A 16,563-nucleotide genomic window follows, 5' to 3' on the forward strand; every position below is an offset into this window, starting at 1 on the left:
GCAAGAAGTCTCAAATGTTTGTAGCGTGACAAAAGCCGTTGTCACGGTAACAAGAGCCGTTGTCACGGTAACGTCGCCACCGACTGAGAGCAGGTTGTCTCCGTGTGCTTTCCGTAGTGTCCAGAAGTCCTCAAGCGTAATCTTATGTTCAACAACTAGTTTGCTTAAGTAGTCATATCTTTTCAAAGTTTGTCTAAGGTTATATTTTTTTTTTTTAATACATGAACTTTGGAGGATGTAGTTTGAGGCGCTGTTGAACTGTATTGCAGAACATTGTATACACGGACAGCTGTTGTTGTTGTTGTTGTTGTTTTTTTAGCCTACCTGCAGGGATGTAAACAGGGCGGGAAAATGAATGAGACAAACATGACTTTCAAATCTATAAACATATGGAATCAGTGTAGAATTGGGTTAAAAACATATCACAAATATAAATGCGTCAATTTTGGGTGAATTTATTTTTCTCTTACTTGCTGGGGTGGCTTTATTCATCACACGTATTCACAACCCTTGTCTGTACCGTCGAATCACCACATGGTGGCGCCAAATCCTCATTTAATTGAGTTGAATGGTGCCCCGACCACCCATGCTTATTTCAAAAAGTGGCGTTAGATTTATCAACATTGTTCTAAGGTTATTAAAGTCAATTAACATGTCTGTTTGACAAAGAAAATTCAGAAATAAAATGTATCAAATCGTTCACTTCTGGGATTTGTAATCGACCATCTAATCATATCTAATATTCTGACAGCTAAAGTATCAACTGTTTTTGTTTTTGTTTTGCTTAAGTATACTTTTTGAAGATTTAAGAAAATTGTGGCTGGAGTGGAGTGACCTGGCTCATAACCTGCCTGAACTTTGAACCCTTGCTCATCAGATAACAGCCCTCTTTGGCTCATCACCAAAACACACTGCGCTGCACATTCCCCCGCTCACACATCACGTTAATGGATTGTATCAAATCTGTTTATGTTTCCTTCTGACAGAAGCCAGTTTTGTTTCAGTGTGCATTACTTTCCTTTAAAAAAAAAAAAAAAGAATTGCAGCTATGTGTCTCGTTGATTCTTCGGTTGTTGTTTATGTGGATAAAACCATGCAGGGTTGGAGTACATAGTGTGGGATTTCAATCTGTTTCTGAAACGTAACCCAGAACATAAAAACTTTGACATTTATTGTTTTTACCACCTTGAAGTCAATCATGTAAAAAGAGCTTACACCTAACTCAGATTCCTCCAAAAAGGTAAATAAATGGTGGGATCACCAGCTCTTGCACAGACTGCTGTGACCTTTTTCTTTTTCAGCTACCTGCCACTAATCAAATAATCATCCATACCTCAGACTCTGACATAAATGATCATAACAGGCTAGAATTAAGAGGGCTTTAAGTCGGGTTTCAATGTATGTATGTATAGCCAGCTACCAGAGTGTCCACAGTGGTAAAGAACATAAGCCAGGCCTCTCAGTTGTGTAAAAAGTCTGCTCTCCTAACAGCCCAGTCTCAAAACATACCATGCAGATAAACTCCAGAATCAAGTGCTTTATTTGTATGTCATTTCATTGAAATTAGTGAAGAAAAAAAAAATATATAATTTTATATATATATATATATATATATATATATTTTTTTTTTTTTTTTTTTTTTTTTTGGAGAATTCTGAGAATTTCCGTTTTTCTTGAACTCAGTGAAAAAGTAATGTAAACAGTGCAAACCAGACAGAACATCAGCATCTAAGCTAAAAGTTTTAATTTCTCAGCTGTTCACAGTTACTCCAATATTTTATAAGAAGAACATTTCATCCAACCACAAACTTTTTTTTAATTTTTTTTTTTTTTTACGTTAAATGCTCACTTTGTTACTTTATCCTTTCATAAATTTCAGTATCTTCCCACATCAATTTCAGCCCTTTGCCAAGATTTTCTATTTACATCACAACAGCAGCATTATAAATGCCACTTTGTGGTTTTGTACTTTATATTTTATGGGGGCCTGTGTTTGCCTTTCAAAGCCCAACGCCTGCAAACATTTATTTATTAATCCCTAAGAATCAGTTAAAACCATAAATGCCAATTGGAGGTGAATCTCTCAGCAAGATGTTATTCTGAAGCAGATTTCCTGCATGAGCAACAGTTTTGGTTTGGCAGTTGTCCCTCCAGAGATTTTTTTTTTTTATCAATCTAGCAGTAGCTACACGCCTATGATTTTGGCTAACCACTTATGTTTTTAAAAAAAAAAAAATTTTTTATTTCAGGGGGGCTCTCAGGGGGGGAGCTGCTGCAACAGGCTGCCACTAGCGCAGCGCCAGGTAACCTGACGTGCATGTTTTTGGATGATGGGAGGAAGCCAGAGAACCCGGAGAGAACCCACGCAAGCACAGGGAGAACATGCAATCTCCGCACAGAAAGGCCCAGGACCGGATTCGAAGCCGGAACCTTTTTGCTGTGAGGCGACAATGCTAACCACTGCGCCACCGTGCCACCCAATACATGGTTTTGTCCTTATGCAACATACAAAATCAGCTCCATTATCACCAATATCTTGGAATGGAAATTGTTTTTGAGGATCAACCCGCAATGGTTTCTTTCAAACATGAAGCCTTTGTTTTCTATGGATATAAAGTTAAATTCCAACATTATTGTTCAATTTAAATTGTCATTTTAAATCTAAATTTTTCCTTCCCGGGCCCTCTGCAACTGCCTTAGTTTGACAATGTTGTTTTTACATAAATGTCAATACCACCACTCACTGAAGAATCCCCCAGGTCATACCGTTTTCAGTGCGGGTAATAGTCATCAGTCCTGGCAAACCATGTGCTACTCAACAACAATACCACATAGCAGGCAATCTGTGGGATCCAGGACATTAGCTGCGACTCATGTGAGAAGTATCTTGCTGACTTTGGTGTTATAATCCGTCCCTTGGAAGGATGTTCTGTTTGGTGGAAAGTTCAGCTCAGCCATATATATTTCTGCAGAGATTCAATAAATCAGTTCAAACCCTTTTTCACATGCGGAGGAAACACCTCCAATGTGTCACAGATTCAGGTCAAAAAAGCAAAGGCTCAAAGGGGTAAAGCTTTGATCCATGACTGGGTGAAAGAGGGGACGAGAGTTAATACATGTGATGCAATGTGTCCAGGAAGTATTTTGGTACTTTCGATAACAAGAGAGATCATTTGTAGCAACATGATCTGAGTTTAAAGTGTAAATATTACTCATGAACAATGAGTGCCTCCATGGCAGGCTTCTGCTTGTTTTGTCTGTTTTAAAGGTGCCCTCTTATTGATTACAATACACCATTAGATCTGATACAGAGGGTAACAGAGAGTAAATATTGTAAAATGTGAAAGAGAGAGTTGTGGAGCTTTTGTCGATACTAAACTTTTTTTCATATTCCAGGTGCTCCATGTAACACTTCCACTTCCTTCATGTGCCTGATTTTCTTCCCCCCTTATCAGATGCAGAGAACCATTTAAAATCAGTCATATTAATTTCAACAGGCTCACATATATGCAGCCTCCGAGATGTTGATGCCATCTATTTATTGTTTCTCAACTCCCTGCCTCAGTAGCTGCACAGCACTCCAGGGGTAATGAGTGTGCAAATCCCCAGGCTATGCACTTTCAAAAGGTTTTTCTGACAAAACATAAGAAGAGGCCAAGAATATGCGGTAACCAGAATCTTCCTAAAATGTATTACATTCCCGTATGTCTCCCAGTTAAGGCCAAAATGTGAACATACATGTATTATAACGTGAAACTATATATCTGACCGCTTGAGTGAAAGTGGAAAGGAAAACAGAAGGGAAAAGGTCAGTAGAACAACAGTGTGGGAAACAGCAGATATTTCCTGTTGGGAAAACCTATAGGTCGAAGACACTTTTTTAATGGCACTGCTAATGAACATGAGGTAAATAATTGAAGCACTAAAATGTGTTGCTTAATCCAGTGATGAAGTGAGAGACATTTAATTAAATGAGGCCAACTATTAGGTTCCACACCCTTAATCCATTTTATTGCCTTGATCAGCTAAGTCAAACCAAGGTATCCAAGGAGATTATGCACCGTGTTTATACACTCTAATTTCAACTGCCTGATGATGCCTAATGACCAGCAGTGATTAAATGAACCCACGCTGTAACATCAGATTCACCAGACCAGGTTGCGAGAGGTCCTTCACAGATCACAAATGATACCTTGCAAGTGTGAGCACATCGTGTGACCGCTAAACCACACAGTCAACTCTGATAGCGTTCTGTCTCCATAACTCTGGTCAGGAGAAAGAAAACAGAATATGGTCTTAATTTATGTGGAATTCTTTCTGTTTCCCAACTTGGGGATGGTGCCAGAGAACTGAGGTATGGCACAAAACCTTAGCCTTGGGGAATTTGGGAAGGAACCAAAGGGCAGTCACAAGTCAGACAGAGTACTGGATGCCTCTATAGGGAAAGATACAAATCCAGGACACTTACTAAATGTAATTTAAGCAGTGAGAAGGCAAAGGCTTTGGGAGACTTTGGGTTATTATGCCAACACATCTAAATGAAATATTTCCATGAGGGTATGATTTGTTCGATGTAAGTGTGTATTTTCTATGTTTGGCCCAGCCAGTCTCTTTGTGTGAATGTTTCATGCTCTGCAGGAGGGCCTTGCATTTAAACTGACTTTAATCCTACATCTATTAGTTCATCTTGGGACAATTATTTTTACAAGTGACAGAGACAGTGTACAGTCAGACGAAAATATTAAAGAAAATATAAAAAGATTAGCAGGTTTCCTCTTCATACCTGTCATCCAGGCTTTTATGGCAGTCTGGTGTTTGATAGTAATGATCGCCGCAGGACACAACTCAAACTGAGAGGAAATTGGAGTTGGAGGCTCAGTGAGGTAAGTTTTCTTTCATAACTGTGATCTAAACATGGCTGAATGTTCCCCAGCCCATCACCCACCCACCAACCCACCCAGCGGTCATCTCCTCCACGGCTTCCTGGGTTTGTTCGATTTTGTTTTACCAATTTATCAGTATCCAAGAGCTTACTGCACTATTGACCACTCACCTCGGCATCCACCACCTACATTATTGATTTTACTTAAACAACTTCATTTAATAAATCATTCCATCATATTTTGACATTCAACACTTTTGCTTTTCCTCCTTTGTCTAAACTGTGATCCGGTTCGTGACACCTTCAAATTCCTAAAGGTGTTTGTATTTAACTTCCATGGTTAGTTCATGTGGCTGAGATGTGCTGTGTTCATGAACACACTTAAGACTTCTGAAAAAGATACTGTACATATACATCCACAAAGACAGAATGAAAGATTTTTAAAAAACAACTAAACTGACTAATAATTTCATCACAAATTTACAGCATTGTAAATGCCAGTTTAAAATGTTACTTATATTGGCTTCAGCGCCATGAATCTGATTGGCGTTTTATATCTGTCTGCAAATCAATCACTGCCTGCTTGACATGTGTCTCACATTCAGACAGTTCTTTCTGTGGAGCTGAATTTGACTCTATCGCTCAACAACATTCCTGTGTTGACTCATGAAACACCTCAGCTGCTTTGGCTATGTATTCAGAATCATCATCCTGCTACATGACCTCCTCCTTGTCAACATCTGAGAGATGAGGTGGTATGCCTTGGATTATTCTTCCCCTTCCCATACCCTATCTGTCCACTCCACTTAGTTTCAAAAACTCTGAAGGTACAGACTGTAAGAAGTCTTGTGAAGGTTCTTGTGACCTTCTGAGCTGCAGTGTACACATGTAGGTGGCCCAGTTCTATCATATATGCTGGTTTCTGCGATTTATCAGGTTACTTCTTCACCAGATGGTTGATTTCAACACACCTTGCAGTTACATGTCCTTATGTTGACAGAAAACAGCAGCAAAGAAAAACACCCCGACTTCAGCCTGTTTTCCTCCTTTGTGTATGATAAATACACCTGTCTAATATGTAGGCACTTTAGCTGTTACATGAGTATATTTCAGCTTCCTCTGTATAAAAAGAAAAGTTAAAAGTATGGGCACCCCTGTGAGTCTCTGCCTTTCCTGTATGAACCCTTACAGAAAAAAACACATGAATTTCACAAGTGCAAAAACTCGTGATCAGATTTAATCACATGACATGTGAAAAATGTATCATGTCCATGGGAAACACGTGGTTTTGAACATTTTCATGGTGTAAAATATGAAGCCCATATCAATTTCCATGTGGAAATGTTTCCACATTCCTAATTTCCACATATGTGTTTTCATATGTTGCCAACATGTGGCAAACGTGGTATACATGTGATCACTTTTCCCATGTGGGAACATGAGAAACTCATGGGTTTTTCTGTAAGGGGAGAGAGACAGCAAATTTCTTGCACTGCAATCAAAAATCAAGTTTGTAAAATATATGAACTGAGAATACAATTATTTTGATTGCTTACAAGCTTGATTTTTGATTGCGGTGCAAATTTTTTTCTCTCAAATGTTTTTTTGTTTTTTGTTTTTTTGCTTGCATAATAAAGACACAAAATACCTTCCTACTGCCAGCCCCACATCTTAAACAAACTAAATGCAGCTTTAGCCCAGCTGAGACAGCATCTGCACACAGTAAAACAAATCCACTAAAAAACAAGCCCACCATGTGATGAGAAGTTCAACAAACTATAGATATTTCTGCCACATTAATCTTTCTTGTCTGTCATTGCCTATCTGCTTTTTTGTTTTTTTTGTTTTTGTTTTTGTAATACAGCTTATTAAAGGCATATCATGCATAATGTAAACATCAAGCACAATTACTAGAACTACAAGCTTAAGTCATTAACCACAACTGCTTACAATTTACCTGACCTGAATAAATGAAAACACTGGCTTCTGGCATGTTTGTGTAGACTCGAACACTTGACAAAGTCTGAAACTTAAGCTCTCCCCAACAGTTAAACTGCAGAAGGATTTAGAGGGGAAACAACTCCTGTGTGGCAGCAGCACCAAAATGACCTTCAGACCAGTTTGTTTAGCTCAGCTCGTTAAACACTTCAAAATAATAAGTGATAATGGATTATATTGTGATGCATTTGCACTATTTGGGACAATAATGAATGGCAAAAAGTCCATGCTGTTTCATGTTTCTGCATGAAGTCGTTTAATACAGTTAAACAAGACCAGTTTTGATTTTGCATGTCATGCATCAACAAGAATGGCAAGTGGAGTGTTTCATGTGCGCGCACATACGTTGTAGTGCTGCTGCATCTGATAGAGGGGGTGTTGGAGGAGGCGTGGTCGTGCACCCAAGCCTCCCCAAAGCCCTGCATCGTTGATTTGGGCTTTTAGAAGGCGAAGTGACTTTGCGGATCATCGTTGCTCTCTTTGCTGCACAGATCACATTTCCATTGCAGACTCCTGCGATTTGCAACTTGTCTAAAGAAGGAAACCGCGATTTCCTCTCACCTCAATGCGCAAGGTAGTACAGGTAGGATTTATGACATGAAGTCATAAATATGAAAGGCAAAGCTCGACACACACCCTGCGATCCGTTTTCTCGTGTCTGGACCAAATGAGCTGCACATGGACATCTACCAAAGTTAATGGATTTTCACTCGATGATGGTGGGAGATTAATTTGCATTCTCATCAGACTATGATTCCCTTTGGGAATATCTGATGGAAAATATACTGTCCATTTTTGCGAGAATCATGCTTTTCAAAATACTGCCATTCATTCTCTTACAAGGTACGTTTGATGTTTTCGTTAGATTATTTATTCATTTACTCATTTGGTTATTTATTTATTTACTTACTCAGCTTCTTTTTGTCATACTTCTGATAAAGGTGTCTTGACGTCCCATGCTTTGGTCAAATCGGAGATCAACCCTGGAGGTCTCACAGATTCCAAGGCGTTTGGCTCCAGGGGACCCGCGGGTTCACCGCTGTCTGAAATAACAGAGACAAAGTCCAGACAAAAACGGTGCACCTGTTATTCCTACAAGGATAAAGAATGCGTTTACTACTGCCACTTGGATATCATCTGGATCAACACTCCCGAGTAAGACATGCTTTATTAATTTGCCTATCTATAGGCTATAGCTATCTATAACTCTCCAATTATTCATTCAAACGAGCCACTACTGTGCAAGCACCTCTGGGATTGCACTATATCTCCTCCATTGTTAGCGGGCTAATTAAGACATACAAAGCACATCGTCTGGTTTGTGCAACTCAGCCATGCTGGCTGCAGTCAAGTCACGTCAGGTAAGACACCCTGAAGCGCCAGACGCAGTTATGGTTCAAAGTGATGGCAAGCACAACAGAAAGCAACTTGTCCTATGCGAGAATGGAATCAGAGAGCGTTTTTATTGCTCTGTCTGTCTTTTATTGTGTCCATTTTCACATTTTCCTTTCTGGGCCCAACATGTGCGTCATAATCTGTTGGGTTATTAAATGTGAAGGATCTAGGACTATTTTAGTGAAGTGAACGACAATGTTGCTGAATTTCAAGTTCAGGGTAAAATGATAATATTAATATGATGTAAGTAACAGACTGAAGTTTTTATTAAAGTGGTTCCTTGTTATTATTAGGTTGCATAAGATTGAATTGCACCTGTCCCATGTGCATAAAAGATCCCAGAAGATCAGTTACACATAGACAGCTACTGAATACATGCTCTAAATAATAATAATAATAATAATAATAATAATAATAATAACAATAAAAAATAATACATCAAATATTTCAAATAACTCACAGCTTTGGGGCAAATGTACAAAAGTGAGCATTCTATTTAAACATGGGCTTGTTCTGTAAATATGTGAGATACGCTATATCAAAGTTTAGACACTAAAAGTAATATGCTCAAAAACAAGACAATGAACATTTTTATGTATCACTCTACTTAATGATATTAATAATTACATTTATAAAGTACTTTTCAAGCAATAGGCATGACGTTCTTTCCAAGGTCAGAACATTTTGCAATATATACATGTGCATATACATGCATTCACGTACATATACACAGAGTACATGCATGCAAGTTATACATACATACACATAAAAGATAAAAACTCTCAATGAAAGAATTTAAAATAACTGATGACAACAGAAATGCAGTCTGTCAGCTGTTAGAAAAAGCCATTCTTTTAAAGGAAGTTATAAATTGGGATTTAAAAACAGCAACACAGTCAGCTGATCTGATGCTCAGGGGAAGACCGTTTTAGAGCCAAGGAGCCAACGCTCAATATCCCTTTGTTTTTAACCTGGACTCTAGAGTAGTTAGAAGACCCACACTAGCAGACCCGAGGGGTCTGTTCAGACAGTACGGTATGAGGAGCTCAGTTGCCAGAGCGTTCTGGGCCTTGTTTGTGACAAAAAGCACTTAAAAATGGAATCCGAAAGGGATTGGAAGCTAAAATTGGTGTGATATGTGAGAAATGCTCTGTTTGGCCAATAGTCTAAGTGCTGAGTTTTGAAGAAGTTGGAGCTGTTCTGTAAAATCATTGTTTAGGCAACTAAACAAGGCATTAAAGTAAGTGAGGTGCAAAGACATAAGAGCATGTATACTTTTGTCTGTGTTCCTGAAGGACATAAGCGGCTTTATTTTTTAGATATTCCTCAGTTGACAAAAACATGACTGGACTACCTTCTTTTCATGTTGCACCAGGTTCATGTTTCTATCTGAAATAACACTGATTTTTTTTGGAGCTGACTTTATGTTGGGAGTGAGGGGCAGAGGAGTGACTGTGTTTCTTTTGAGATGTGTTGAGGGCCAATCATGAGAACTTCTGTCTTGTCAGGGTTGAATTTTAAGACATTTTGGGAAATCTATCTTTTTAAATCATGTATGCAGCAAAATATTGCAGGTAGTTTACTGGTTTTGGAAGGTTTAAAAGACAAGTCCAGCTGTATCATCCGCGTCACTTCGGAAGAAGTTGTTATGATGTCAGATTTTCTGTCCCAAGGCTAACACGTATAGGAAAAACAGAGCGCTTTGTAGCTTCGGGAACCCAGAGTGAAACTTCCCAAAGATTTTGTAATTAAGAGCCAATAGTTTGGTCCAGCTCTATATTTTCAAGAATTTTTTAAACAAAGATTAGTTTAGAAAATAACTGAACATTTTTTAAGTTGGTAGCATCTAAACTGGGTTCCTTAAGAAGATATTGAACACATGCGGTTTGAAAAACATGATACAGTGTGCTGAAAACAGAAACAACTAAACCACACCAATATTTGGGTAACATATGTGAACTGCTTTTCAGGGTACTTGGCAGGTCAGTTGTTCTGAGATTATTGGAGTGCTTGCCACAGTTCGTGTGTATTCAGTCTGTGTGGGTTGTGTGAGCCGTACCATCTGTTGCAGGACTCCTTGCTCTTCTTGTGCTTCATGACTCTGGCTGAATGTTTGGGGTTCCTATCTAAGGGGCCAACAACTGTTGTCCAGGATGTACCGTATGCCTCCATTTTCACAAGTAGAAAAATTAAAAAATTAAAAAAAATCACAGATCTCAAGCTGTCGAAATACCATTGTTCTACAGTGAAGAGGTCGTGAGGCTGAATGGGTGGAGAATAGAAAAAGGTCCAGAAAGCTAAGTGTCCACAGTGGTGGGTGAGAAACTTGCTGATATTTTTGTTTTCCTTGTGGTGTACTTCAAATTAAACTGCTCCATTAACCAAACTTGCATCATTATTATTGCGGTGTAAATTTGCCGTAGATTTTTTTGTTGCAGCCCTCATTTGCTTCAAAACAAAATCAAAATATTTGATAGAAATAACTTTAAAATCTGCCACAACTAAGAGTCATACACTTTTTTTTTGGCTTGTGGCATAATAACAAACGTACAGGGAGGCAACATAATGAAAGTATTATAATTTATGATGGTGGAAGTAATCTGGCTCTGTGGTCATATTCCAATCACCAAAAGCCAGGGGCCTGTCCTGGCCACGGGTATGCTAACCACAGGGGTTAGGTTGGCTCTGCTGGGGATGAGGAACCCAGAGAAGCAAAACATTAGTGGCTGACATAATTTCAGGAGGTACTGATGCAGTTTTTCCAAATTTAAGCTTCCAGTGTGTCTGCGTGCATACCGCACATTAGTAGAAATACCTGAAAATATAAATTATAACACCTTTTTGTTTTGATTAACAATAACTCCTAATCGCATAATAAAATCTTTGGCAACAGCAGTAAAGCACTTTATCTTTCTTCTGTCTTCTTGTGCCAAGATAGCTGTTGGCTGTTTCAGGTAAATAGGTCATTTTAATTTTGCTTAGCATGTTAGGACACATTTACATAGTTTAACTACTGAGCGGGAATTTGACATAAACCACAATATTAATATAGAAGCATCAACAATGCTATTAAATGTGTTCTCACATTGTGGGCAGCATGATGGAAGATAAACCCCAAAAAAGGATTTGGTTGTTTTGAGCTAAAGGGTCTCAAAATCTCAGTAAACATGAAAGCGTAACCTCCCTTCCATTGTGAAACATCTTTACCCCACATCCTCCAAAGGAGCCACTCCTTCTCCTTACAAGACTACAAGACTGTAGTTAAAGGTAACTTCCAATGTTAAGGTGTATATGTCTCTCCCCTAAACAACAATAATGAATAAAATAGGTAATTTAGTGTTGCAAACTGTTAAAGGGCAGGTTTCCTAAAAGCCCTACTTTCATCATCAGAAAATTGCCCTCATCAACATCAGCATTTCCAGTGCTTTTGGTGATACATTAAGACAGAGCACTGACTCACAGCTGCCACTGCAGACTGAACAGGTAGAAGGTTAAAGGCTTTTCCCCCTGAGGCCAATCAGTTACACTCGTACAGTAATAAACAGGCAGACTGAAGCACCAGGCTAACAAGACACAGTGGAAGCAGCAGCAGGCAGGATGTTAGCAACACTGCAGGTATTTGATGGGATACAGGCAGCAGGCAGTCTGACATAATCTGACAAATCTGCATGGGGTAACCATTTATCTATACTGGCAATGGACCTTTTATTTCAAATGTCTTGAGGATTTGAAGGATCAGGGCAGACTATTTGCCCTCATGGGAAGACTTTCCACTCAGCTAAGCACAACACCCACTGGGATACTCAAGAACAGATTCCTCTTCTTCTCTGACCATATATATCCTAAAGCCACAAATGCCTTTGCATCTTTTTCTTTCCCAAAATCAATCACAGATGTTTAAAAACAGATGAGTGGAAAGAGAAAGAAGATATGCCAACCTGCTACTCTCTCTATAAATGTTGGTATCCAGATGGGAGGATCCGGGCTAGAACACTCAATACAAGATGAATTTGCCGACTTTGTGAATTTGATCTTCTGAAGTCACATTTCAACTTTATTATTAACTTTCACTGACCTTTCTGGCTGTCTTAGGTTTTCCTTTACCAGCTCCCAATGGTCAGCTAAAAACATGTTCGCAGGTGTTGCAACCTATAAAAAGCAACACCATTTGATTTCTAACAAAACTCATCTGTTTCCGAACGATCTTACGAGACCATTAAAACTTTTGGAGCTTTTTAGAAACTCTATTGTAAGAATGTTAAAAAGTCATTAGGTTAGGTTAGGTAGTTACTTTATTAATCCCCGAGGGGAAATTTCTTTCGCTACAGCAGCATACAGGAAGCAATAAGATAATAATAGAATAATAGAAAGCAATAAAATAGCAGTAAAATAGCAGTAAAAAAAAATTTAAATATAAAAAATAAAATATAAAATGCACAGTATATACAGTACAGTATATATCTATATATATTATATACAAACAACCAAGAAACACAGACAACAGTGTTATTGTTGTGTGATGGATTTTGCCAGAGGTGAGTTATTATCTTCCAATGAAGTTGTTGCACAAATTATGATGCGTGATCTTACTTGGATTTTTTTTTTTTATTACTGCTTGTTTTTCTTAGGCGCACCGTGCCCTATGGAATGTCGAGCTACGGAGGACCTCAGCGAAGCAGACGTGCCGCTGGTGGACAACCATCTGAACATGAGGAGACAAAGAAACCACGCTGCTTTTGTGCTGTGACTGATGCCGACCCAGAGTGCCATGATTTTTGCCTGCCCAGGTCAGTCAGATTCTTTCTGTACACATGATATCGAAATAACACTCCTCAGACTATCATTAGTTATGTTTGACACACCAAACTAACTATGAGTGAAGAGGGAAAAGAATCCACTAACTGTTTTGAACGGAGCTGAAAATAGGGTTTTGGTATTTAGAAAACACCAAGCTTGGTCAGTAATGAGCACTTTGTTTTGCATTCCTTCACTCCATCAAATCTGTGTTGATAGTCTGTGTCGAGCTGCACTGCTGTCAAAAAATCAAATATGTTTAGTCACTGTGTTAAAAGTTCAAATGTAATTATAAAATGCAATAGATAAAATTGTCTGTGTACCAAGTCAGACTTCAATGAATGAATGATGAGTTTTGAATTTTTTTCAGCAATATTGCTTGTTTGGTAAATTGAGTGTCTGTTGTGTCACATTTGTCTGCATGCTTATACATCTCATATTGGAAAGTCTTTAAAATTACACTACTTGATTGCTAAAAAATATGAAAAAGTATCAGAACATTCTGTAACTAAATAGAAAATGTATTTTAGTAACCGTTTAGGCTGCATAGGTTGTTTTTTTTCTTTCTGGTACACATAGTTCATTCCAGAAGGATAGCACACCCTTTTTTTTTTTCAGCAGAATACGCTAATTCAAAGATGATTCAAAAATATATAAACATTCCCCAGCCAAGAGCCAGGCAGGCAAAATCATGCCCAACTCTTCGGTGAATAAATGTCAGGTATCTTTTGTTACTGTACTTTTGGACACATTTCTGTAAATTCATGTGTTTTTTGTAGCAGTGTACAGTCCCATACTGGGATCATGAGGTCATGATTTAATGCTGCTTTGATTTTCATCATTCTTTTGAAAATCTGTCTATTGTGATTCTCCTGTGGATACAATACTAAATCACAGGATTAGGCCTTCCAAATCACTGATTTGATCTGAAATGTTGTCTTCTAAGCCCTCCGCAGGCTCCGCCAATCATGAGTCTCCACAGAATCCCGGGCCTCGGATGACAGTTTCACAGCTCCTCATCTTCTGCTCTTCCTCTCGAGTGAATGGACCCTTCCCACCTCTTCAGCCCCTTCACTCTCCCGTTTGGCTTCCCGCCTCCCCCAGGTAAAAGGAAGAACTTTGGAGTTTAATGCTGCTGACATTCCTCAACATCACAAGTCTTGGGGCAGGTTCCATCAAGCCGATTGGTTTCAATGACTCTTCAGCAAATTTGGTAGAGATCCCTGGAGGCTATTCCCTTTCTGTTCCCTCCTGAGAGCAGTGTGAGGATTACTTTTACTGTTGTATAATAGCCAGTGATCCTGCTTATGTCAGTCTTTTAAAACAATGAGATAAGCCGGTATCAAGGTATAAGGGACCACAAAGACATTTTCATGAAAATACTAGAAAGCAAAGCGTACCAAAGGGGAGCCATGGAAAGTGGGATCAAGGCATGATATTGTGATATCTTCCCTATTAAAAATTCTAAAGCGTGCAACCAAAAAAAAAAGCTTTTGGCCTCTCAAATTTTGGGGCATATTATTGGGCTTTGGTTTATGAGATTATTTACGGTCAATCTGGAAAGCATATTTTGGAAATGCATATTTTGTGTATATCAGTTTTTTCAGTAACAATATATAATTTGTATGACAGCTCTGGCTGGAGTGAACTCTATATTGAGCCATGCATTGTTGAATCCAGCCCAAATCAATGCCAAAGCTCTGATATAGCCATATTCCAGTGCAGCAAATAACATCATATCCTTAAACTGTAATTAACTGTTTTTAGCTGCAGATTGCTCATATGTTAATGAGTAAGGCAGACAACATTATATATTTTTATTACCGTCCACAAATGCTTTGAAAACACCTAACCGACAATGAACTTAAACTTAAACTGGTGGTCACACCCTGACAAAGCTCAATTGTTGTCCAAAAACTATTAAAACAAATTAATAAGACACATTATTGCACTGGAAGTCATGTTCCTTCATCACACTGAACATGGGCATGCTATTTTATTTTCAACCAATCCCATTATCCTAATCCTACAAATGTGCCAAAAGTATAGTAATCTGGACTGAGCGCCACAGACAGGGAAGGAAAGATGGAGATCTTGAGACAGAGTTGTCTGTTTAAGTGTTCATTCACAATAAGAAAAATACAGAGTAACGCCGGCTTTCTCCTTCAAGTGAGAGATTTCTTTGGGCAGGAGAAAAAAAATGGAAAGCGCTATATTGCCCGAGGGCTAAACACACTGTGGTTAAAACGTGTCAAATTTCACGAGTCTATGCTAACAGAACAACATAAAATGATGTGCTCTCCCATAATCAACTGATTGTGTTCCTTGTGTTTAGGGCCACTGACCAATATTTAATCTTTTTAGTTTCCTTTGACTGTGCAAAAAGTATTTACTTATTTATCCAACCAAAATGTTTGCACCTTGAAGAAGTTTCACCAAGGCTCACATGTCACAAGAAAGTTGCAGTACTGTATACAAGCTACTATGCTGCTTCTCTCTTAATATTTTTGCTGGGCTCCATTGTGTTCCACCAAACCACAGTTTATCAAATTATGTGGTCTGCTCTAGAAAAAGAAATGAGACAATAAAAACAGCAAAGGAACAATTATCTTTAAGTGACAGTTAATTTATTTGTGGTTAGAGAAGACTGAGAACATTTCTATGAAAGTCAACTTTAATATGAGTGGGTATTTCAAGACTAAAAGCTAACAAACCCTGACGCAATGAAAAGGATTACAATTTCTTCTGTATTTATAGGTTGGATAGGTAATGTAACACATCCAGGTGTCTTTTTTGGCATGTGTTTGTGAGCGAGACGGAAAGATAGACAAAGTGTAAGATGGAAAGAGCATGAACATTACAGAATGCGTATCTTTACAGAAAATGTTGATCATGTATTTAACATTAGAATAAATGCACAGGTATCTTGTATACTTAAAAATAACATTTTTTTTTAATTTGAGGAGCACAAGACAGTTTCTGATGTTATGCTTAACCACAGTGTTTATAGTTTTGTCAAAGCATCCAGTGAGAATCTGATGATGATCATAACCATGATCTGATGTATTGAATAGATGGAGAACAACTGTATGGTTACAAATTACATATACTCCTTCAACAGTTGCCTCCTCACTTTGTATGCTATGTATAGTATGTATGTATGTATGACTTGTATGTACATTTATAAATCTTATATTTCTATAGCTTAAACAAATATAGCAGGGTAATACAAAAGGGAATACATATGGAAGTAGAGGTGGAGGACACAACATTTTAACAGTACGGCAAAACCCTTTGTCAGAAACTAATTACTCAGAATTGATCGCTGTATTTATATACAATGATATTTTTCTATTTTCCTGCTAGTTACATGCCAGTAATCCTGGTTTCATTGTTACAATAGATTCCAATATGAAATTACTATTTTCTGTTTAACTTGTAACTTAATGCATACGAAAACCTAGTTTGTCATAATTAGTCACTTATCATCTGTA

General features: G+C 38.2%; 1 protein-coding gene across 1 annotated transcript; it reads left to right on the plus strand.

Annotated features, from left to right (window-relative positions):
• The first annotated feature begins 7,422 nt into the window (after positions 1-7,422).
• On the plus strand, positions 7,423-16,187 carry edn3b (endothelin 3b). Its single transcript, XM_069141382.1, has 4 exons — positions 7,423-7,723; positions 7,822-8,035; positions 12,904-13,062; positions 14,016-16,187. Exons 1-4 carry the CDS (start codon positions 7,654-7,656, stop codon positions 14,068-14,070), a joined length of 498 nt encoding a protein of 165 aa, XP_068997483.1. The 5' UTR covers positions 7,423-7,653; the 3' UTR covers positions 14,071-16,187.
• The last annotated feature ends 376 nt before the right edge of the window (positions 16,188-16,563 follow it).

Source organism: Embiotoca jacksoni, unplaced genomic scaffold (assembly GCF_022577435.1).
Source record: "Embiotoca jacksoni isolate LCO1_2020_lvr unplaced genomic scaffold, fEmbJac1.0.p SCAF_9, whole genome shotgun sequence".
Classification (NCBI taxonomy): Eukaryota; Metazoa; Chordata; class Actinopteri; family Embiotocidae; genus Embiotoca; species Embiotoca jacksoni.